The 24,827-nt window shown below is 38.0% G+C and overlaps 1 protein-coding gene across 1 annotated transcript in view; it reads left to right on the forward strand.

The window, feature by feature from the left end:
• Positions 1–24,827, forward strand: part of OXCT1 (3-oxoacid CoA-transferase 1) — a 61,738-nt gene that overhangs the window by 1,390 nt on the left and 35,521 nt on the right. Inside the window, exons 2-4 of the mRNA XM_015825260.1 lie at positions 9,317–9,425; positions 12,728–12,818; positions 24,006–24,141. Coding sequence (XP_015680746.1) covers positions 9,317–9,425; positions 12,728–12,818; positions 24,006–24,141 — 336 coding nt within the window. The remainder of the gene's footprint in view (positions 1–9,316; positions 9,426–12,727; positions 12,819–24,005; positions 24,142–24,827) is intronic.

Here is a 24,827-nt window from a genome sequence, read left to right on the forward strand (position 1 = left end):
GGTCTCGAAGATATCCAGGTCCGATGCCATGGAGCGCTTTAAAGATGATGGTCAGCACCTTGAAGCGCACCCGGAAGGCCACCGGCAGCCAATGCAGCTCGCGCAGCAGCGGTGTTACATGGGAGCGACGAGTCCCTCCCAACACCGCCCGCGCGGCCGCATTTTGGACTAGCTGGAGTCTCCGGGTGCTCCTCAAGGGAAGCCCCATGTAGAGAGCATTGCAGTAGTCCAGGCGGGAGGTGACAAGGGCATGAGTGACTGTGCGCAGGGCGTCCCGGTCCAGAAAAGGTCGCAACTGGTGAACCAGGCGTACCTGATAGAACGCCCCCCTGGTCACGGCCGCCAACTGGTCATCCAGTGTCAGCCGTGGATCCAGGAGGACACCCAGATTGCGTACCCTATCCGAGGGAGCCAGAGTTTCGCCCCCTATAGTCAGCGATGGAATCAGCTGACTATGCCGAGGCGCCGGTAGCCACAGCCACTCGGTCTTGGATTAAACTGTGTGGGAGATTTTAGTGATTGTTACTTGCTTATGGCCTTCAGTATTTCCCCTGGACATGGTTTATAATGAAATCTTTCACAGTCCTATCTGAGGGTCCTTGAGACTAAACCCATAACTTCCTATCGGGTTTTCCCAAAAGTAAGACCTATCCTGAAAATAAGCCCTAGCTTGATTTTTGGCGGTGGGCCTAATATAAGCCCTACCCCCAAAATAAGCCCTAGTTTTGGGGCAAGCCGCGCGCCTGGGGTGGGGGTGTGGAGCTACCCCATGTGCCCCGCACCCATGAATTGCATGTTTTATCATTTGTCTCCTCATGTTCATTTTTGGATGTATCTCTATTCTGCCAAGTGTGTCCAGGGGATTTTATTCTTACTGAACATGGGGAGTTATATGATGATTGTGTGCATGCTGCTTCTCTGCAATATACAAATGCATTTCCTCTTCATTTGTTTGCCCGCCACCCTATATATTTCATATAAACCATAATTTGGTTTTTGCAGGATTTAGTGCATTGTAGGAACCTGTTCATTCTGATTTGTTAACTGTAATTAATGCCACAGCCCACTATGCAAACCAAGTGAATTGTGGCTTCATAAACCATTGTTATCAACATTAAATAATGTTCTAAATATGATTTGGCTAATGTTTATAATGTACATTCCTCAATTTTTCACTCAAAGAAATTTGGACTTCTAAATTGCAGAATTAATTGCTATTGCAACCTGTGAGCCTTTGGGTCATTGTTTCAGAGATTTCCTCAGTCAGATTCCTCAATCCCATCAGCAGTGGCACAACTTACTGCCTTCACTTGAAAAGTTGGAGATACGTTCATCTGCTTGAAAATAGGCCATATTGATCTGAACAGCACAGTCAAACATAAGCACAGGAAATGTTTTATGACATTTTGTATTATGTCAAACTGCTTCATGATAATGTTTATCCTTTAAAACAGTGGTTCTCAACCTTTTCTTCAACATGGACTCTCTTTAAATATCATTTGTGGCCATGGACTATGGTCAAGGACCCCCAAGACTTAACTCAAGACTGAAATCATAACATTTCTTCTAGCCATTGTGGGTTCCCTATGACAACATTGCGACCCCCCCCCAGGGGTCTGAGGACCATAGGTTGAGAACCACCGTCTTAAAATGTTTTATAAAATTTGCCAAAATTTCAATTCCACAGGAGACATGGGTCCAGGATTTTGAACACATTCTGTAAGTTAGCCCATTTGAGGTACCTTGGTTGAAAAAGTGTTACCCAATGATGCACTGTTTTGCCCAGTTAAAGGTTATGGGAACAAGAGTTTTAATAGTATATAGATGGATAGATAATGTAGTGATGGGTTAATCATAAAAGGCTCTTTGAATTAGTTGGCACAATCTAATTAATTGAAAACTGTGCCCTTGTCAGTAAAAAGGTGACGAACCAGTTGCTTGGCTTTTTTAAAATTCCAATATTAGTGAAACGTAGCACGTGCCATGTGATTTTCCATGCCAGGGAGAACAAACTGTGAGCTGCTTCTTTTGGTTTCAAGAGCTTTATGGCCTGCGTCATGCTGCCAGGCATACTTTATTAAGCACTTTATTTATTTATTTATAGAACTTATATGGCTGTTTCTTTTACACAAAATAATCCTATGTAACTCACAACAAGATATGATCAGTGCTTCTGTTCTATTTGTTAATAATGTATTAATAAAGTGAACCACTTCTTCATGTTTCTTACTGTTTCATCTACTGAATATCCTAATGCTGAATGCTGTGAGATTTTACTTATTTGATCAGACCATGAAGCAAATCAAATGTTTGTAAACTGGTTTAAATGTGAACTACTGATAATGAAGCACTGCTTTGTGTCTATTCTTTAAAAGTGAATTTATTTGCTGCTCCAATTGAAACTGTGTAGCTGACATGCCTTGTTTACATAAATAAGATTAAAAGTACATAGTCCAAAATACCAATAATAATGTAATAGAAAACAGTGCCAGCGATAGTAAAACACTGCATTCATTCATGAAAATTCACATTTTTCATGCCTCCTTTTAGTGACAATTTTATTGGTATTGCTTGGAGGTTGTATATATCATTCTTTCTGATTCCAAAATACTAATAATTTCATAGGAAGATTCATTTCTTCAGTGCCTGACTTTTGACAACTTGTGCCTTAGTTGATAATTTCTGGCAAGAATGATTGTGAAAATACTGTATGATTCTAAAACAGGTTACACAGTTTAATCCTAATTTGGAATTAAAATTCATTTATTTTCTTTGGAATGAAAAGTGCTACTTGGTATTTATGTTATTGGAAGAAACTTATTCACAGTTAGGACCTGTTGAACTGGAGCATTAGATTAAATTAGTTGTTTTGGTTTGTCAGTTGCAAGTCTTGTAAATAGGTTCACCCTTGTTCTTGTTATGTCTAGGAATTGCTTGAGATAATAATTTTTGTTTATATATGAAGTTGTTTTTCTTAAGAATAGGGCCATGCATAGACAAATATGTTGCAGTTATGTTTTTAAAAAATATATATTTTATTGATTTTTTTAATATAAACATCTTGATATTTGGTAAACTGTGTGTTGTCTGGGTTTATATTTACAAAGTAATCACTAACGGTTAATTTCTATATTCAAAAATCCACGTTATAACTTTGCTTGATTTTCTCTTCTTCCAATAATATTCTCTTTGCAACCTAAATTAATACAATTCTTATTAATTTGATAGTAACAATTAATTATAAAAAAATTTCTAAAATTTCTACCAATAATTCATCAATATCATGCTTCTTTTCTATCTGGTCATCTTGGTTGCCTCGTCACAAATCCTGTTTGCAATTCTTATTTAAATTTATTTTCCTTACAATGTTCAAAACATTTCTACTGGTTAAAATTTTCCCAGAATTAATTACCTTAAAGTATTTAAATCTATTTTCATATCTCAAAAAATACCGTAAGTAAGAAAAAGACACAAAAGAAAGACATAGAAAAAGAAAAGTCATGAGAGAGAAAAAAAAGAGAAACAAAAGAAATAAAAAAAAGAAAAAAAGGAAAAGAAAATAAGAAAATAATATACTACTTAAAATACGTATCCCTCTTGAATTAGTATACACTTATTTCCAAATTCCTTCTGTTCTTTTTACCCATAATTAAACCTATGTTTAATCTTTAAATGTTCCATTTAATAAATCTAATCATCTAATCTTTTAACTCTATTCAAATTTTTTCCCATTTTTAGTTATCCATTAGATTTTTTTTAAATAATATCTAAAACATTTCCTTTATGTTAATCATCCCACACATTTTTATAGTTCTCATATTGAAAAACAAAAGAAAAAAGATACCGTCTTACTTAGAGAGTTCATCCCTCTTAAACTAAAATCTTTCAATTTCTTCAGCCATATTCAAACAAGTGTTTAATTTTAAATATTCCCTCTGATACACCCCATCATCTAATTCCTCAATTCTCACTTTAGCCCTCTTCTTTTGCCAAGCATCTCTCCCAATCAATATATTCCATTGCATCAAAGAGTCTTTCCATAATCTTGTAAATGTTGCTGTGGATATAGTAGACAAATCAAACATCATGTCTTTATAAAAAGATTTTGCCCCTTCATATCCACTGAAGATTTCTCTCATCATTCCTTGTCTCCCCATTTCTTGTGGTACTCCCAACGGCTCAGCAATCCATTTTGTCAAATCTTTTTCCTTATCCTCAGATTTACTTTGTGATCTCAGACTTAACTTTTCAATGTTCAATGATTCTTGTAAGTCCTTCTCCACTTGAGTCTCCACTAGCTTATGTTCAGTTGTCTGCTTTACATGATCTCTCTCATTTTTTGTTTTCTGATCATTTGATTGTTATGATGTTAAATTGAGAACGCATTCATTTAAATTTTCAAATTCATTTTTAATTTCCTCATGGTTTGAAGTTAATATCATTTGCATTTGTTGTAATAGAACAGACATTTCCTCCTGGTAAGTATTTATTTTTTCTTGGTATGTTCTTTCTGCAGATCTCTGATGCTCCATAATGACCAAAAGTCCTTTATCTGCCAATCGCTTTAAAGTCGCAATTTAAAAAATATTTATAATCCAGGAAGGTCAATTTTTTCTAAGTTTTGTAGTTCTCACTTTGTAGATAGTCCAACTGCTCTTTGTTTAATCAACACCCTGAAGGTCACGACAACAAGCTTCTCTTTCTGGGCTGTATATTTAGGGAAGTATTTTCATCCACCACTGGTTGTCAGCACCAGTCCACCTTTCAATTCCCCCCCCCCCGTAAACTTAATTTGCCACTTCTGTTTAGAGGAGGGTGGAACAAAGACACCCCCCTCATTTTCAGAGGATTTTTACTTCTGGGTTTTTTCTTTTTTTCTCAGGAAATCAGTCAGGTAGAAGAGAGGAAATCAATATTCTTACCCAGTTCAGTCACACTGTTTACAATCATGCTTAGTTTAGTGTTTTTTGGCTTCGGCTGCATGTAGCTTGGGCTAGATTCATGAATGACGCTAGCCTTCTGTCGGTTTTTGGAGGGCTTTCCCCAGACGTCCGGATCAACCACTGTCTTCCCAGGATCGGCAGGGTTTCTCTCCTTTCTTGCCACCTCTCCGGGGTGGCTTTGGGTCCATTTAGGGTCCCCAAACAGAGAAATCAGCCGTAGGGATCGGATCGTCTCGATCCCTTGGCTGATGCGCTAGCTGCGCAAAACCGGAAGCCTGCAGTTATGTTTTTTGAGCTTGTAAGAAAATCCTCATTTTTGACCATTTGTTTGGTTAAGTCAAGAGTATTATTTGTAATACTTCTGTTTTTCTAGCTGTGCAGTACCCTTCTTTTTTCTGAATAATTAAAGAGTAGTTAGTTATGCAGTAATCCCAGATTTGTTACTACTTGCCTTAAATATTCGTTCAGGTGCTTTTAAGAGCTAGCCATTACCCACTAGATTTCAGCAACATTTCAGCAGATTTTTATGTTCAGGAGAAAAGCATTTCAAGCAATTCCTATGAAATATCAGTAATTTTCTTAATTAACTTTTCTGTTTTGAGGTACCAGGTAACTTGGTGTTATTTAATGTTAAATAACTTGCTGTTCAAGAAAGATGAGAAGATGATTCCAAGTATGTGATACCAGTAAGGAACAGGCATAATGAGGATGGGCAATGAGGAGGAAGTATTAGTTATGTTGGCAGGAATGATGAGAACTGTTGAAAGGACACTAGATAGGGTAAAAGTACTGAAAGCAATGCTATATTAAACCATAACTCCTTATTGCAACCTTTCCCAAGGAAGCACCCTTCTAGGAATGTGGCTATTGTGCTTCTAATGTGATGATTTCCATATGAAAGCCAATTCAAGCAGGTTCAGGATGGTTTTATACAGAATTAATGTACAACCAAGCTCTTAATATCCTTTTAACAAACAACTCCATGTTTGCTACTTTTGTCCTAGACTAAATGTCTCCCTCTATAACAGTGTTTTGCAAATTTGGCAAGTTTAGGATGGGTGGACCTCAACTCCCATTGTGGCTGGGGAACTCTGGGAGTTGAAGTCCACCCATCTTAAAGTTGCCAAGTTTGAAAAACACTGTTCTAGAGCAGGGCTTTTCAACCTTTTTACCAATTGTACCACTTTTAGGATATGGCAATATTCGAGTACCACCTAGCAAGATGTCAAAAATTTGATGACCTCCCCAACTGTTCAAAGTTGCAATTGCATTGAAATGACTTATGACCATTTTCCACACTTATGACCATTGCAGCATACCCAAGGTCATGTGATTTATATTTGGATGCTTGGCAACTGATTCATATTTATGATGGTCACAGTGTCCCAGGGTCATGTGATCCCCTTTTGCAACCTTTTGACAAGCAACGTCAATGGCAGGGCTAAGTGCTAAGGTGGGGCTTCCCTCCCTCCTTCCCTGCCTCCCTCTTTCTTCTTCTGAAGGAAGAATTTGAATCCCCCCCATATTTTCTCTCTTCCATGTATTTATCAAACAAGGAAACGCCTCCAGAGACAGAAAAGACAAGCTGCTGAGTGAACTAGCTTAAAAAGGCACATTCCCCTTTAAGAATTAGCTACTGGCTAGAAAGGAAAGTTAAGGAGCCGGCAGCCGGCACTTAAGGAAGAAAAAAAAATGTAGTAAATACTGGCTGCCGGCTAAGGCAGCCTCCCCAAATGGTTCCATTCATCAGTAAAGGAATGCTACAGGGTACAGGCAAAATCCATTCAGGAGAAAAATACTTCAAAATCCCTTGCAGCAAAACTTACAGCTAACAGTAGCAGAACAATAGAAACTAACAGGAGACATCAGCCATCAGCCAAACAGAAATTGCCAAACACTCCTTAAGAATACAAAGCACAAATGCCAGAACTTCAGAGTCACAAAAGCACATAAGAATCCTTCCACTCTTCATCTCCCTCCCTCCCTCCCTGTCTCACCTCCAGCCGATGCTGCCTTTCTTTATTGCTGCCTTTCTTCATTCCTTGTGGAGGGCGACTCCTCCCCCACTGCGTTTCTTGTCTGTTTGTTGCTGCCAGCACGGATGGCTGCCACAGAAGTTGTAGATCGGCTGGTGGCCGGCCTGCTTGATCACCTCTCCTCTCCCCCATCCTCCTCCTTTTCCTTCAGTGCTGTTAGAGCTGACTCCATCTCCTCCTAAGGCTGCCTCTTTTTCTCTCTCTCCCTCTCCTGCCCAAACTGCCTCCTTTTATAGCCTCTCCTGTCTCCGCCCCCTCCTCCTCCTTTCTCATCCGGGTGAGCCGGAAGTGAGCCTGGGGCCTTTGCCTTGCTCCAGCCACTCTGCAGCTCTGGAGGACTCTCTCACAGTAAGTCCTGCACTGCGCTGGCTCATTCCCTCCCCCACTACACTTGGCTGGGCAGGGCCACGTACCACCTGCCATGTACCACCGGTTGAAAAGCCTGTTCTAGAGCATGGCTGGCTCAGGAATTCTGGGAGTCGAACTACACAGGTCGTAAAGGAGCCATCGTTCCCCACCCCTGCTGTAGAGCCTTCCAGATGCATCTTAACAAGAATTCCTGGCTCTCCTAAGATCCCAACATAGGGAGTCTTCCATATTGTGGAAAGCTGCCCTCAGGAATTTGTGCCGAGAGTAGCACATACTACTCACGTCTGAGTGGGCTCTTTTTTATTGGGTGCTATAGGTTATTATTTGATTGAATAGATTTATGTCCCTCCTTTTATTTGGAGTGGTCTATGTAGTACTTCCCTCTTGTTTTTCCTCACAAGAAGGAAAATATCGTTTGGACTGAAAGAGAGTGACTGGCCTGAAGTCACCCAGAACATTAAAATTTGGATTTTCCTGATCCTAGTCCCACACACAGGTTCTCAGTTGTTGATTATAATGAAGTTGTTGATTTTAAGGAATTTTTTCCTCAGCAATGTACAATGTCTGAATCATTTTTTTAATTATACATGTTTGGGGTCTTTCCTTTATCAGAGGAGGGCTAAGAATTATCCACTTCTGCCCAGCAATGTTATAAAAAGTAAACATGCACCACCAGACAAAAGAATGGAGTTTTATGCAAAGATATATGTACACAGATTTACGTGTATAGATATGTATGATGCTAAGTTATGATTCATATGTTGTAAGTCGTAAATCATGGTTTACAAATCACTAGGGCTGTGCTCTTAGCATTGTACATGCTAAGACAGAATTAAAGAAATCAATTCTGGTGTAATGCAATGTGAGAACATGACTTGCTTGGCTATCAAATGCTCAGATGCTTATTGCTGATCAACAACTTCTCAAGTTGCAATTTTTTAATTTTAAATTGGATGGGAGACCTTGTACCTGACTGCTTAATAAAATAGGATAGATGGCCATCCAATTTCCAGTGTTTGACATTTGCTTTCTGATAATCTAATATATTTGGCATGATAATTTCATATATTTGGCATGATTTTTCTTTTTCAATTGAAACACACATATAATATGTCTCTTGGTCTGTCTGTCTTTCTCTCTCTCATATATATACACACATACACACACACACACACACACACACACACAAGTTATATTGTTTGGATGTTTTGTTACTCAGGAGCTGCTGTTACAGCTCGTCATGAGTAAACCCACAAGATGTATAGAAACTGAGATTTTGTTTGTAACTGAGGTCCCTTAAATTTCTGAGACTTCACTGGGTTCTGTAAACTTTCATATATATCCCAATTAAGTGTGGTTCCATATAGGTTTTTTATTGGCATAAGAAATGTAAGGCTCTTTGTCTCATATGATATAGTTATGTTCTTTAAGATCCCTTTTTGGTCTTCAACTATTTCATTTTATTTTCTATTTGATTTATATTTAATAATAAGTAAAGACTGTAAATTATTTGGATCTTTTTTGTTATTTCCCATATATGTAGTTTTTATTATTATATTTAATAATAAATGAAGACTAAATTATGTGGATCTTTTTTGTTATTTCCCATATATGTAGTTTTTATTTTTGGTTGTTAAAATTCATTAGTACAATAAAAAGAGTACTGCATTCTATGTTTAGTGTGCGTATCTATGTATACGTGTGTGTGTGTGTGTGTGTTTGTGTGTATGTATTTGTGTGTGTATATTTGTGTGTGTGTGTATGTGTAGTTTTAGTGTGTTGTAAAGCTCCAGTAGCATTTTGTGGATACTTTGCAATTCTAGATCAGTGGAAATTGCTTTATGTACATCTGTATATGTTATACAGTACTGTATACACAATCAAGAAATCTGTTATTTGGATAAACTGTATAATGTTGGATCCATGACATTCTTATCTCCCACCTTTTTTTTCTTTCTTCCCTTTTAGACTTGTGGTTGCTATTTTTCAACCAGTTCCTGTCACAATACCCAATTTTATACTGATCCAATAGAAGCAGTAAAAGATATACCCAATGGGTCCACTCTCCTTGTTGGTGGTAAGTAGTGAAATTCCACTGTTTTTTCCATATAAACTGTAAGGTCCCAGGCCCTTACTTAAATTTGAGATACCTTTAAAAGTCTAATCAGGCAACGCAAACAGAGGCTTCTTGAGGAAACAGCACTTTATTTTTGATCAAAGTAAGTCCTGGGTGGGAACACAATCTGAACACTGGCAGCGTTGTGTTCAGAAGTTAGAAAGTTAGTAGCATTGCTTTATAAACTTTGTTAGCCAATGAAAATCAGACAACAGAGCCATTACATCATAAGGAAAACATCAATCATTCCTGTACACTCCCTTATTCCCTCCTCCAGTACATCTCATCCATGTACATGTTTCCCACGCTTGCATGAAATTTGTCCCTGACGCAAACGCTGATTACAAAAGCCAGATAGAAATAGTTAGGCTAAACAATTTCTTTTTGTTCCAGTTACAGAACACTTCAAATTATAGGTAATTCTTATTTACTGATCTTTTAGTGACTGTTCAAAGTTACATCAGTCACGTGATCTCCATTATAGCCAATATGTGGTGTCCTATGCCTCAGCCGTGGTTTTTCTTTTCTTTTTTTCCTTTGCAGAGCTGAGAGATTGGAGAGAAAGAGATTTCAAGAGAGTAAGCTGTTTGCTTGAAAGCAATGCAATCATGCTGGGAAATGTGGATACGCTATGCAAAAAGTTTACAGTATTTTCTTGAAATCTCTTCTTCTCCAATCTTTTGGCTCTGCCAGGGATACAAAAAAAGCAAGAATTTTCTCTGGGCAATTTCTTCTTTGCCTGAATCCCTTCCCCCTCCCTTTCCCAAAGTGGAGAGATTGAAGAGGAAGTGATTTCAAGAGAGTAAGCTGTTTGTGTAGCATACCTATGTGAGTATATATTTGTGTTTATCTTTTATGATTGTAAGCTGCCCAGAGTTACCCTATGGTAAGATGGGTGGTCAATAAATTTTATAAATAAATACAAAATAATGAAACAATCTTGCTTTGTATAGACCTCTTTGTTTCTAATCTTTTTGCTCTGCAAGTGGGGAGGAAAAAAAGCAAGCAATTTCTGCAAGCAGTCTCTCCTTTACCTGATCCTTGCCCCCACACCATCCCAGGTAGGGTATGGTTGCAGAGGAAGAACAAGATATTTCAAGAGAGTGAGCTATTCATGTAGCACACTTGTGGCTCCCAGCTATGAGATATGTTGCAATCTCATTGCTTTCGATGTGTAAAAGTTAGTAAGCAGGCACTTGAGCATTCCAAAGGGCAGAGAAGTTAGATGAACAGAATTGAAAGTGTGAAAGTCAGTACAAAAGTCTCATTCCAATCGGAAAGCACAGTCCCAATCATGTGATTTCATACTTAGTGACCACCTCGCTTACTGATGGATTTGCCTGTATTTAAATCTGTAATTGTCAATGTTTCATGCATACCTCTATAAGACATACATCTAGATTAAGGGTCCCCAACCCCCGGTCCATGGATCAGCACCGGTCCTCAACTAGCCAACAACCAGTCCGTGCAAACAACCAAAGCCCCATCCATAGGATGCAGGCAGCACACAAAACCATGCCCCCTCTGGTCCGTGGAAAAACCTTTGTCCATGGAACTGGGTCCCTGGTGCCCAAAAGGCTAGGAGCCTCTGATCTAGATTATGTACATCTTAGATGTACAGTATGTATAGTACTTTGGCTGATTAAAAAAAAACTAAGAGTAAGAACTGGTTAGTACTTTATTGGGAAACGATTATTGTGCCACTGTCTTTTTCTCAGATAGATTTAGCTTAGTCTGCAGCCCTGTGATTTAGTGGAAATCAAGGAATCAAAAATACATGTCAGAAAAAAGCAATAGCAAATGTCTTCCTTACTGTTACAGAAAACCCCAACTCCAACTTACAGATGCAACAACAGAGCTTGAGCAAGACTTTACCTTGTGTTCTATGTTTGCAGATCTGCTCAAGTATGTAGAAGCCGCGTGGCTTAAGGAGACTGAATATACTTATTCTGTTTATAATTTGGGGTAAAATAAAGGTGGAAAAAATACTTAATGTTTCAAATACAGCATGGGCCAAAATGCAGATATGCTTTCATACCCCCTGAAAATCCTTAAGAGCAGAGAGTATAAACATTTTAAATAATGGGTGCCATATCCCAGAAACTGGTCACTTTAGAAGTCACCACTCAGTTGTGTCTTTTGAATATGATAGGTGGAAGAATAATAATTTTGATTTATCTCATTAAAATATTGATTGAAATAAAATCATGGTTTATGTTTTGTTCTGGCTCTAACTTCTAACTTTATCCTGATCCTACTTATTATTGGGCAGTGACTTCTGGTATCACATTCAAAAGTTACATATGATTGTTGCCTCAGATAAGGTTGCCAAACATTGTTCATTCTGCTTGTAAATGGTTTTGATTTCTTCTACAAATTTATGAACAAGAAGATTGCTTCAGCCTGGAAAATAGGAAGATAATAATTTAGTATATTGTTTTAGTGTGAAAGCTGAGGTGTTACAAGAAAGATTAAAACAGTATAAAGTTCAATATATAAGAAAAGCATATTGGTGTTAGCAGCGAGCATTCTGAATACAAATAGTTCTTGGCTTAGCGACCATTCAGTTATGATGGTCATGAAAAGGTGTCTTTGTGACCCATGACTGAATGTACAACCTTTGCAGGTTTGTAAAGAAAAGGAAATCTGAAGTAATATCATAAGCAGATGTGTGACCACATGATTTTTCACTTAATGACTAAGTTGCCAGTCCCAATTATGGTCACTAAATGAAGATTACCTATAATGTTAATAAATCTATTATAATAATTTGGTAACCTCTTTTCCTGTAAAAAAATTGGTTACAAAAATTACCAAATTTCTCATAATAGGAGCTTTTGTCAGTCACGTAATGTATATTTCAGTCCTATCTGTGTAGAAATAGACTGAGATCCAAGGTATTAAACATCTTTCAAGACTTTTCAGTACATAATATTTCTATATATTACCAAGAAAATATTTTCTGTTTTCATTTATGGTTCAAGTCTTCTTCTTTTTCCCCATTTCATTTCACAGCTCACAGCTCATTGAGATGCTAGGGTTTTGATTATCAGTGAGTTTCTGCCAGTCTTTTGTGCATGACAAACTATGGTATGGGGTGTCTTATTCTGATTATTGACTAAAAGTTTTGACTGCTCCAAAATCCAGGGGTTATAGGATGCCTTCTCCTGAATTGGGAAATAGAATTGGGTCAGTGGATCAGCATGGGCAAACTATAGTTTCAAAATAAAGTTATTCACTGCTAAACAATTTGTGTCACATAGGTTTTGGGCTCTGTGGAATTCCGGAGAACCTCATAGGAGCTTTGTTGAAGACTGGTGTAAAAGGAATAACCGCTGTCAGTAACAATGCAGGGTAGGTCTTTTTTCCCATTGCCAGTTCTTAGGATTATTTTAAACATCCCTAGTAATGCTGCATGGGGAAAGAAATCCCTTATCTTTGCTTTGTAAAGAATCTATTTTGCAACTTTAACTGATGAGGTTACTTTTTTGTGTTGTTTTTTTGCAAGTTCAATTAAGTCTGAACTTTGGCTATATTTTCCTCTCTACTTATTTTGCTGCACCTGTTAATGGCATGATTGCATAGCAGTGGTACATAATCATGTCATAAACAGGGCTGCTGTCATTGCTATTGCAGAATGTAAGTTATTCATTCATTTAAATATCTGCTATAAACTTCGGTTGGTCACCCATAAAAGACATGGGGTTGAAATAATAAGGTAGTGGATGACAGAATGCCAGAGCATGAAATGAAAGTTTGCTGTCTTTCAGACTCTGCACAAATACCAAAATATTTCAGGTTTTTTTAAAACAGGAGTTTAAAACTGAAGTTTGTACATTGCCCCCCAAAATGTTGATTTTTGAAAAATAAAATCATCTTATTATTGCACTTGGCTCTTCAAGTATTCATATGTAAAGCAGAGGTTCTCAAACTGCAATTCAGCAATACAGTGATTCTATAAAATGATAAAATGAATGAATACAGCATTCATCCCTATGTATAATGATTTTATTGAGCTTAAGCATGGAAGTAAATAAATGCACAATTTTCTATAATAATTTTTATCTCTATAAACAACAAGCAACAGTATAACATTGTAGCTTTCTAATATAAAATAATTTAATTTTAAATTGAAACTTAAAACTGTATTTTAAATGGGAAGGATGAATTTGCTTTCATAGTGAAATGTGTAAACCTGGCTGTTGTGGCTTATTCAACAAGCCATGATAAAAATGGTTTAACATTGCAAAAGGCTGGTTTTATGAATCAGGCTTTATTTCTTTTTTAATTCAATTTTAATTTTATTTAAAACATTAAAATACAAACTCCGCCCAAAAAGAGAAAGAAAACAAATACAAAAACAAAACAAAGCTAAACAAAGTGCATAAACCAAAAAAGTGCATAAACAGGACAAAAGAAACATATATATAAATTGTCCCAAATTGAATACTGATAAATATATTTCAAAGGTAATAACTCCTCCCCCCATGCGAAACAGGCACAAATTTATAAATTTCTACTACACTATTTATCCAACCCACTTAGCCTGGCATCTATTTAATGTATGAGGTAAATGTAACAGGTAAAACCAACTGCTAAATTATGAATCAGTTTTTATTTATTTATACAAATTTATAATGTATACCCATAAATTGAAAATACTGATCCTGGGTCAGGGATGTTCAAATGATGCTAGGAAGACTCTCACAATAGGAGTTAGTTTTTAAGGTACTTCCTGTATTAACCACTTGTTAATCCTTGGAGGAGTAACCAAAGCTTTTTGTGTCATGTCCAAATAATTAAAGCACAGGTGTCTTTTTTGTTCATTTGTTTAACTAGGGGAGCATTGCCTTGGAAATAATCCAGTGCATTCTTAATTGTGGATCACTGCGAAAGTCCTTGTATCATACTAGATAAATGGCTGTCCAATCTTTTTTGGGATCGTCTGAAATTAAAACATTTAAAATACTTTAAATGGAAAAAAACCCTAAATTAATAACTGTTTCATTATACAATATATACAATCCTACATTTTTCTTTAAGTAAATGTTCCTGTGTTTTTATTGGTATAGGTACGCATTTCAGGCGAAATATTTGTAAAGATGTGAATACCGGTAATTGTTCTATAGAATAGAAAACCTGATTTAGGCTGGTTATTTTTAAACTTTTGAATGTAATATTGAGGTTAAACATTAAAAAAAAATCTCCCTTAGTTTTCAGTACTGCTGTTGACAGTGCAACTAAATGATTAGATAAGTCCACTTTTTCAATCATTCAAACACTTTTAGTAATTTTTCATTTCCTAGTTTGAATACTATTTTTGGAAACATGATACTGTGCACCAGAACTATGTGAAATTTTACCAAGATGTTTATGAAAGACTAAATTTTTCCACTAATCCTCTTTGTTGAGAGTTGAGAAAGATTTAGACACTGCTGTAGAATTGAGAAATTTGGCACTGTATTTTGTACTTCTGCCTTTTCAGTGTTGAAATTCTTAAATTTATGGTAATAAATTCCCTAAATTGTTATTGGTAATCATTTGTAAAGGGCTTTCTCTTTTTTGTTGTGACTGTTAGCTAATCTCAGATCTTAAGTGTGTAGGAGAAGGAGTGGCAGAACCTGGGGCGGAATTTTAAAAGAGCAGGCAGCCTAGAGTCCCTATGTATTCTACTCTGGCAACAGCTGTGATCTGGGACAGAGGAGTTGGCAGCTGTCACTCAGGAAGCTTTGACAGCTTTCAGAGGCTTTGTGTTACAGAAAAATAGATGTGAGATTTTGTAGTTGAAATTAGTCTGTGGGAAGCATTTGGATTTGTTGCTGCTTTATCAGCTTCCCTGTTGTGCAGCAATATGCTTGTCTGAGCTGCTTGATTCCATTGCTGTGTTGGCAATGGAGTCCCCAAGGCTGATAATCTGTGCGGATTTTAACCTGCCCCCAGATGGCATTGAATTGGGAGTGGTTCAGGAGTTCATGATAACCATGAACTTGACCCAGATAATCAAGAGCTGTGAGTTATCAGAGGTCGCACATTAAATCTAATTTTATCTTGAGGTTGTTGCAACCCGACTTGAGGGTGGAGGATATTTGGTCTTTTGTCATGTCCAGGTCATTCTCCGATTGCTTTTTGTTTCCTGCCAATTGCTTTTTGTTTCCTGGTGATCCCTCTCCCATCAAAGAGATGTGCCTACCCTGGAAACTGGATGGATTTCAAAATGAGCATGAGTTTTTCCTGAGATATGTTGGTCCGTTTCTCTGAGGGTTTCTCTCTGGAATGGGGAGGTGATGAGGGCCTTAATCAGGTACTCCTCACTTAATCACCATTTATTCAGTGACTGTTCAAAATTACAACAGTACTGAACAAGCGGTAATTATGGCTGGTTTTCAATGCCCTGGCACTTGGCAGCTTGCTTGCATTTATGACTGCAGTGCACTTCAACTCTCCTTATCTGCCTATATCTCCCCCCTCAATCTCTGCCCTTTTGGCCCTCCTATACTCCACTGCATCCTGCTCCTCGGCTGCTGCCAGCTGACCACCATCTTCTTTCTCCCGCTGCTAATGAGGCATTCCCTGGTCGAGCAGCGGTCGGCCCTTCGCAAGGATGCACAAGGCTTCTGTTCTGTCCCCATCCGACCCACACACCCAAACAGCCAGCCAAGGGTTAAAGACTTCTCCAGACACCACTTCACAGATAAGAAACTTGGCAGCAGCTCCGTAGCTGCCTGCCAAGACCTTTTACTCCAAGCACACAGAAACAAAAAACAATACACACAGTTTAAAGCCACAGCAAACTACTTCGCCAGAGATTCAGCTTTTGTCCATCACAGAGGTCCAAATGGCCACCACCACCCTTTTATAGCCTGTGGGGTGTGGTCCAGTGACTCAGCTTAATCTCTGGCATGTCTCCTTTTCTGCTGTGCACGCTTGTCGCTCCTACACTGGCGTGGATCCAGCCACAACTTCTCTTCCTCATTATCCGACACACCTGGCTCCTGGCCAATCTCAGAACCACCTGGCTCCTGGCCAATCTCAGAACCACCTGGCTCCTGGTCCATCTCTTCTCCGTCGGGAGACACCTGAGGCATTGCCAAAGAGGAGGGTCCTGGAGAGGGAGGCCTGGCCATCTCCTCTCCTTCATGTTCGGAGCCTTCTTCCTCCGATAAGAGGGGCTCACAAGACGGAGCCACAACAGCTTCACTCTTCTCACAATGCCGACTGAGATAGCAAATGTTGGAGCTGGGACAGGGGTGTTACAACCATCCTGGCTCTCCAGCTGTGGAGAAAAGGGGATAGGAGATACAGTGTTATGGTGGGGTTTTTTCCCTTTCTCCGTTACTGATTCTGGTTGGTATTGATGTGAGAAAAAGTCAAGTCCAAGATACTTAATTTGTGAGGTGTTACCAGGCTTCATACCCTCTCAGCCTTCTTGTTTACTATCTAAATAGGACTGTTAGAAGAGATTATCCATCTGTTTGGAGTTAGGTGTCATCAGTATGCCAAGCAATGCTCTCAAGATCTTGTCCTGGGCTTTGAAGTCTAAATGGAAGGAATAGGCTGAAGCTCAACCCTAGCATGACTGAGTGGTTATGGATTCTTGGACCACCTAGATCTGGGGCTTTCTATGTCTGGTCTTTAATGGGGTTGCATTGCACCATTTGGATTTAATATGCAATCTGGAGATCCTCACAGAATCTCAGCTCCTACCCAAGGAGCAACTGGCTGCTATCTGCCAGTTGGACTCATTTCTGGACCAGAAGGTCCTTTCTCTTGTGTTTTGGTTACCATGGCTACAGCTGGTCCAGAGTGCAGTGGCCTTATAGGCAAACTTGACATCTCTATTCCATGGGCTATAATAGTTACTAGTAAGCTTCTGGGTGCAATTCAAGGTCCCACTTTCTATTACTTACATAGCAGAATCCTAGTCATCTGAAGGATGATCTTCCATCTGTAGTGAAAGCCTGTCCATCCCATATAATCCAACAGATTTGGCTTGCTTTAGGTCCCATTAATTAAGTAGTTGTATTTGATAGACCCTCTTTGTTGTGGTGCTTACTATCTGAAACAGTATTTCCCTAGAGATTTGTATGATTTCCCATCTTGTCTACACTTAAATAAGCTTTAAAATTCTGACTCTTCCCCATGGAATCTTCTTCCAAATGCCTGCTGTTCATTTTCTGGGCTATTATTTTAACGATTTTATGACTCATAAAGCTTCCTAGAGTTGCAGGTGGGCAACCTGGAATTTGACAAATAAATAAACGAATGAGGATAGTAAAGGGAGATTTAGTGGTCTCCCCTCTTTCTACTGAAATTCCTCCTCCTCCTCAAAGTCTGCTCCAAAAACTCCCCTATGTTTCTGAAAGATTTGGAGAGCCTAGAATTGAAACCAACTGCTGATATATGCCTCCTGTTGACAGAGGAGACCAACTGAATATCACCCTGTAGTTTTATTTTCTTTAGCAACATATGTTGGCGGGAAAAATACATTCTGCTCATAGTATAACTATCAATCGTGCAAAGAAAAATGAATCCAAAATGTGTAACAGTGGCAAGGAAAGGAATTTACTCAAAGTAAGCACTATCCTCATTGACCCATCCAACATGGAGGGCCTTTGTGTGTCCTATTGCAATAGCCTCCAGGTGGATTATGAAGATGAGCAAGGTGGAATGACTTATAGAATGATCTTAATTCAGGAGGTAACTGGAAGAATCCCAGAATTTTTTTTAAATGTTAATAAAACAGGAAGGGATTTAAAAACCATAAGCGCATCTGTGAAAAACAGCGTTTATGCTAATCCTATGACGAACAGTTTCCTATGGAAGTCGTAGACTGCCTTTGTTGTGGATTTAGTAAGAGTGCAGGTCATCTTGATGAATTGCATCTTGAGTTGGTAGACAGAAAATTGCAACATGCAGTCTTTGACTTATGACCAGTCGCTTAATGACTTTTGAAGTGACATCTGACTCCAAAAATCCTACGTACGACCTTTCCTTGAGGTTACTATTGCTGCAACCCCTCCATGATTGCATTTTGTGTGCTTGGCATCCTGTGGTCATATGACTGAAATTTGCAACTTTTTTTTGCCATTTTCCAGCAAAAATGTCCACTGGATATGCTGGATTCACATATCGATCATGTGGTTTATCTAACGGCCACATGATTTGTTTAACAACCATGGTGACCCGCTTTATGACCATCATAAAAATGGTTGTGAAATCTAGAGTGATCATATGGTATCTCCACTTATAACTACAATGTCTTATCATCAAATTTCCTGGCTGCATTGTGGTTGTAAGTCGGTACTACAACCAGGAAAGATTATTGCATATTCTGCCACTGTCCACATATATGAGAAAGGAGGAGAAGTTGTGGAAATCTTCACAAGAAGTAAGATTTCTTTTCTTTACTTGGTCCATTCATTTTTGTGCTAATTTGTCTTGGTTCTCCAAAATATTTCTGATTTGATCAAAATCTTTGTGCCAATCTTGTCTGTCATCAATTGCTTCTTTGATTTCTGGCCTGCTCTTGCTAGCTCAGTGGTAGTAACTAATCACCTTGTCTCCTTTTAGCCACTTTGCTAATTGCTTTTGATTCTCCCCCTCCCCCCAAGCAACAGGGTCTTCTCCAAGGAGTCTTGACTTTCTAGTACACATTCAAAATATGTAAACTTCAAGGTCATTATTAGGGCTTCCTATGAGCAATCTAATTTTAATTTATCTAGGATAAATTACAATACCTTACAATTCAAGGTATTATCGATAATTTTGTCCAGCATCACAATTCAAGGTTATCATTTCTCTTCATTTAGCCTTTTTGAGATCCAGCCGTCATAATCATATTTACATCTGACTCTGGAATTTTGACTAGATATGCAGTATGTGCTAGATTGATTCTTAGAGATTCAAAGAAGCAAATACAATTTTTTTTCTCTGTAGATGTAATCTTGATTCATATATGTGTTCATGTTGAAATTAGTATCATTAATCATATGAGTGATGGAAATATTTGTCTTTATATAAGACCAAGGAGATTTAAGAAACTGCCCCATCTTTCAGATAGCAGGCATGAACACTGTTTCTGCAGTTTCATTTTTGAAAACACAGTTCATAATATGCAAATTATGAATGTAGAGCGTGAATGTTCTTCTGGTTGGGAGTCCAGTACATTTTTATATTGTAACTTTATCTTGGCATACAAGCCACTATGGGCATATGTGGGTAGTATTGGGCAAGTTTCAGTGTGAACTATTTTTAATTCTCCATCAGTTGATGTGCTGGCACAAGCTTAAACATTCCTGTCTGGGTTTTGCTGTGTTGTCTACACCATGTCTATAAAAACATTTGCTTGCTTTCTGTATTAATAAGAGGACCAGCAAGTACAGAAGAGAATTGTTGCATATTTATAAAATCAAGAATGTGCTCAATAATTGAAGGGAAAATGCTAGAACTAATTCTAGTGAATTTGAAAGCAGGTACTTTCAAAGCTGCCAAGATTATGTACTGCAGGAAACGAATCATTTACTATACTTTATTCTGATTTTTTCCATCAAGAAAGTCCAAGCAGAATAGTTAGCATTGGCCCAGAAGATTCCTGTCTAGATTTCAAACAAATTAATGGCATCATCTATCTTCAAAAATATGAGTTTTCCCCATTTTCTTGAAGAGAAATAATGTCTCTTATATCCCCTATCCTGTTCACTTTCTCTAAGATGATAAAAAGCATCCTTTTCTAGCATGCCTTCAAACCCTTGGATGATTTGATAATAATGTGTTAATTGGGGGGGGGGTTTGCAATTATTTTTAATTGATTTAAATTAACATAACAGAACAGAAATGCTTGTAAAATACATAATTGTGTTGAAATTCAACAAAATATCCTGGCCGTGGAGTAGATGTTTAGACTTCTGTTCTCAGAATTCCCTAGATTCATGGCCATTACTGAGAATTCTGGCAGCGGAAGTTCACAATCTGTTTGGTGACCAGATTATTTCATTAATTGTGAATGTATATTTTTTTTTGAAAAAAAAATAGAATAGTTTAAAGAATCTCCAGACTAGTTCATCTATCTTAATTTTCAAATGGTTTGAGTTGATGTTAGTCCTGTATTTGGGATTAGCTGTTCCTAATTTTAGCTGGAAGATTATTTCTCAGTATGCCAGATCAAGTTGCTCTGGAATATTCCTAAAACACAGAGTCTCCAAAGAGCCTGTTTGCAGTTTGGGCTACAAGTAAGGAGTGGAAACCTGGGAGATTTTCCAAGATGAAGTCAACCTCTGCACTGGGACAGCATATTTCACAGAAGTGACAATGAAGTTTAACATTGGCTGGTAGACCATATTAGATTTCACTTGCTAGGCATGGGAATGGCACAGGATGTACATAGTGAATCTGAAAAAAAGCCCAGCTAATACCTTTGTTTCCTCTCCTCCTTTGATGACCATAATATTCAGAGGGACTAAGAAACAAATGCAGAGTGGGTAGATGCTTAGCCCTGCCTTACTTCTGATGATGTACAGGCAGTCCTTGACTTACGACAATTCATTTAATGACCGTTTGAACTTACAGCAGCATAAAGTGATTTATGACCATTTCTCACTCTTATGACTGTTGCAGCATCCCCATGGTCATGTGATCAAAATCCAAATGCATGGCAACTGACTCATATTTATGACAATTTCAGTATCCCAGGGTCATGTGATCAGCTTTTGCAACCTTCTGACAAGCAAAGTTAATGGGAAAGCCAGATTTGCTTAACAACCAGGTTACTAACTTAAAAACATCACTTAACAATTGTGGCAAGAAAAGTCGTAAAATGGGGCAAAACTCACTTAATAAATGTCTTGCTTAGCAACAGAAATTTTGGGCTCAGTTGTGGTCATAAGCCGAGGACTACCTGTAATTACAGCTTCATGACATCTGGAAGGCATTATGATGCAGAAGGCTGGCTTCAACAATCTACATGGAAATAACGGGGCAAGAAAATAAGCTTCACTTCCAGCCCACTGCATCCTCTTGAAGGTCTCCAATCTTTAATTCTTAAAATTCCATCTTTAGTGTTATCTAATCAAGTCAGTAATAAATAATGGTATGTTCACTATATTCCAGGGTAAAATCAGACTTCCTTATCCATATCACTCTTTCAAGGCATTATTTGCAAGATATACACAAACTTAGAACAAATGCATTAATAGGAGGAGGATAACAAAAGTGATAACATTATCTTATTAACTGGGCAAAGCTAATACATACCTGTAATAAGAAGCACGTGTTTCCCTTGTACAAGTACAGGTAGCCCTTGACTTATAGCTATTCATTTAGCAACTGTTCAAAGTTATAACAGCATTGAAAAAAGCGACTGACAATTGGTCTCACACATACAACTGTTGCAGCATCCCAACGGTCACATTATCAAAATTTGAGCACTTAGCAACCAGCATGTATTTATCATGGTTGCAGTGTCCTTGTGATGTGTGATCATCATTTTTAACTTCCCAACTAGCCTCTGACAAGCAAAGTCAATGGGGGAGGGCAGATTCGCTTAATGACATGACTTACTTAACAATTACAGTGATTCACTTAACAACCCTGGGGAAAAAAAGGTGATAAAAGTCTGGCACAAAACACTTGATAATTGCCTTGCTAAGCAATGGAAATTTTAGTCCCAATTATGATCCTAAGTTGAGGACCATCTGTAGGCTAATGCCATATGGCTGCTTTGGGGCCAAAGGAACCTTCAAAATGGCGGCAGGAGGTTAGCGGGACCACTTGGCTTCTTTATTTATACAACATACCAGTTGAATTATTGAGAGTTCTTAGGAGAAAGTGTAGTTTCAGTAAATAAGATTAAAAATGTAAAAATAATGGACACATAAACAGCAGCAACTGTTATACTTACTAGAAAGAAGGATGAGCCATTTTTTAAAAAGATAATCGTCTATTAAGAAGGAAAGATTCCATAGAGAAAAGTGATCTGTTTCCATTGCTATGTTTTCAACAAATCTAAGATGACAGCTTCCTTTTAAATATTCAGGGGAATGGATTGAATGAGTCTTCAGGGAAAAAACTTACTTTCAGATACTTTATTTTTCTTCCTAGCATTTTTCTCACAAGTGCGGGGTCTTCTTTTTTTCCAGGTCAACTGTGTATTGGTCCATTGGTTGATTAACTGGCTTGTTGCTTAAGCCTGAGATCGTGAGCTGAGAGAGCAACTGGTCCAAAGTTATCCAGCCAGCTTTCATGCCTAAGGCTGGAGTAGAATTCTGAGGTTTTTGGATTCTAACTTGATGCTAAATCACGAGACCAAACAAATCTCTCTCACTTTCAGATACTGTGGTCCCAAAACACTATTGTTATAGCTTTTGATTTTAACCTGGAAACAAATCAGGAGCTCATGAAAACAATTTATCATACCCCAGAGTATTGTTGCTCATCCCTTCTCTTTTTTGAAAAAAGCTTGAATTTAGTTCTGTTTTTGAAATATAGAAGTTGTGTATTAGTCACTGTTTCTTCTACATTTCAGGTTGTAAGCTATGCTAAAAACACATGATCGAGAAAATTTCTGAAAATTCATCCCATCCCTTTTTAACATTACAGAATTATGTACAGAATCTGAGGTGAAACAAGCTTTTATGAATTGGAGACAGGTTAGGCCAACATGTATATAAAATGTGAATAGTTATTCTGGAAAATTATACAATCAATAGAGAATATATGTAGCTCAGGGTTCATTTGTAGAGTCCTTGGTGATCTCCCTGCTTGTTTGTTTACAGATGTTTCATTACTCAACTAGATAACATCATCAGTGTGAGTGTGTGGTTGGCTCCCTATTTGTATACTGTAGCTTGCCCTGCCAGTGTTGGGCGAGGTTTACTTTTCTCCTTGGTAGTTCTTTCATTAGGATATTATTTTCTGCTTGATTTTTTGTTTAGTATTAATCCCTGCTTATCAGAGTGTTGGTTGCCAGGGAAAATGTGTTCTGCTCTTTTTGTTTCCTTCTTAATTTTTTTTGGTCTCTTTTGAATGGTGTGCAAATATAATTTGTTCCTATGTGTCCATAGAACACATGCCCATTATAATCCATATCATAGACCATGTTTTATAGTTTAAGTTTGAAGTCAATAACTTGAGAACCTCCCACCCCATTTTTGCAGATCTCAGGGCTACACGTGACTATAGTTGCTGAAAAGTGATGGCATATTTTCCCATGTTTTGAGATAGGAGAGGCCTGAAATATATTTTTATAGAGTATAAAAAACCCTTCCCTAAACTCTAAAAATCAGACATTCCTATTCTTGTCTACTGAGATTTATATTCTGTGTTCAGTAGCCTTCCTCTAAAAGATAACATATTTTTTTTTGCTACAACATGAGAAGACTATACTGTACAAGCCAGCCATTTGTAGTTTATTTGACAGACTGCAGTTAATTGTGGCTCAGTGTGACTCTTTGTTTTTTATTATTATTATTTCTGGTCACAATATTGTAGGCATAATCTAAATTTTCCATCACTTGGTTCTCAATCTTAACCCTGTTTTCTCTGCAGAGTAGACAACTTTGGGCTCGGACTTCTGCTTCAGAGCAAACAGATCAAGCGTATGGTGTCCTCCTATGTTGGAGAAAATGCAGAATTTGAGCGGCAGTATTTATGTGGCGAACTGGAAGTTGAGCTTACCCCACAGGTAAAATGTTAATTGCCTCTTCTTTGGAGGAAGGCTCCTTATAATAAATGGTACCAGCTCTTTGAGTTCCATTCCAGTTGCAGGATTTCCACACCAGAAACTGAATGTTTCTTGTGTAACTACTGTATTGCGTGGTCCTTTTGAGTCTGTTGCAAATCATAAGGCTCAGACAGCTTTCCTCATTTCTGTCATTTTGCAGAGGCGTCAACAGACTTCCCATCTTGGGAGTGTATTGCATTGCACCACTATAGGAAGCAGGAAACTGGACTAGATCAGTCTTTGGCCAGATTCTGAACCAACCCTAAAGCCTGATTTATGTTAGAGCCCCAGGCTACAGACACACTATAATGATTACCATGCAGTATTAAAATACAAGTAAGAAAACATGGATACTCACGTACCAGCTAGTTAAGAGTAGGAGAAGTAGGAGGTGTTTTTAAGCTATTAGCATTGCATCGGCAGTCACATTTTAAAAATCCATTAAGTATTTGCAGTGTTGCGCTTGACTGACCTACACTCCATTCTTCATGCAGGTTTAACTAGCTTTTTGAAAAAGATTGACTTCTTGCCTGCCAGCCAAACTTCCCTCCTACACCAAAGTTAAGAATACAAGTAGCTCATTTCATAATTGACCACCTTTCGTAAGTTAATCTTTTCTTAGCCCAACCACACTGAGTAAATAAATT

This window comes from Protobothrops mucrosquamatus, unplaced genomic scaffold, assembly GCF_001527695.2.
Source record: "Protobothrops mucrosquamatus isolate PMUCROS unplaced genomic scaffold, P.Mucros_1.0 scaffold2574, whole genome shotgun sequence".
Lineage (NCBI taxonomy): Eukaryota > Metazoa > Chordata > Lepidosauria > Squamata > Viperidae > Protobothrops > Protobothrops mucrosquamatus.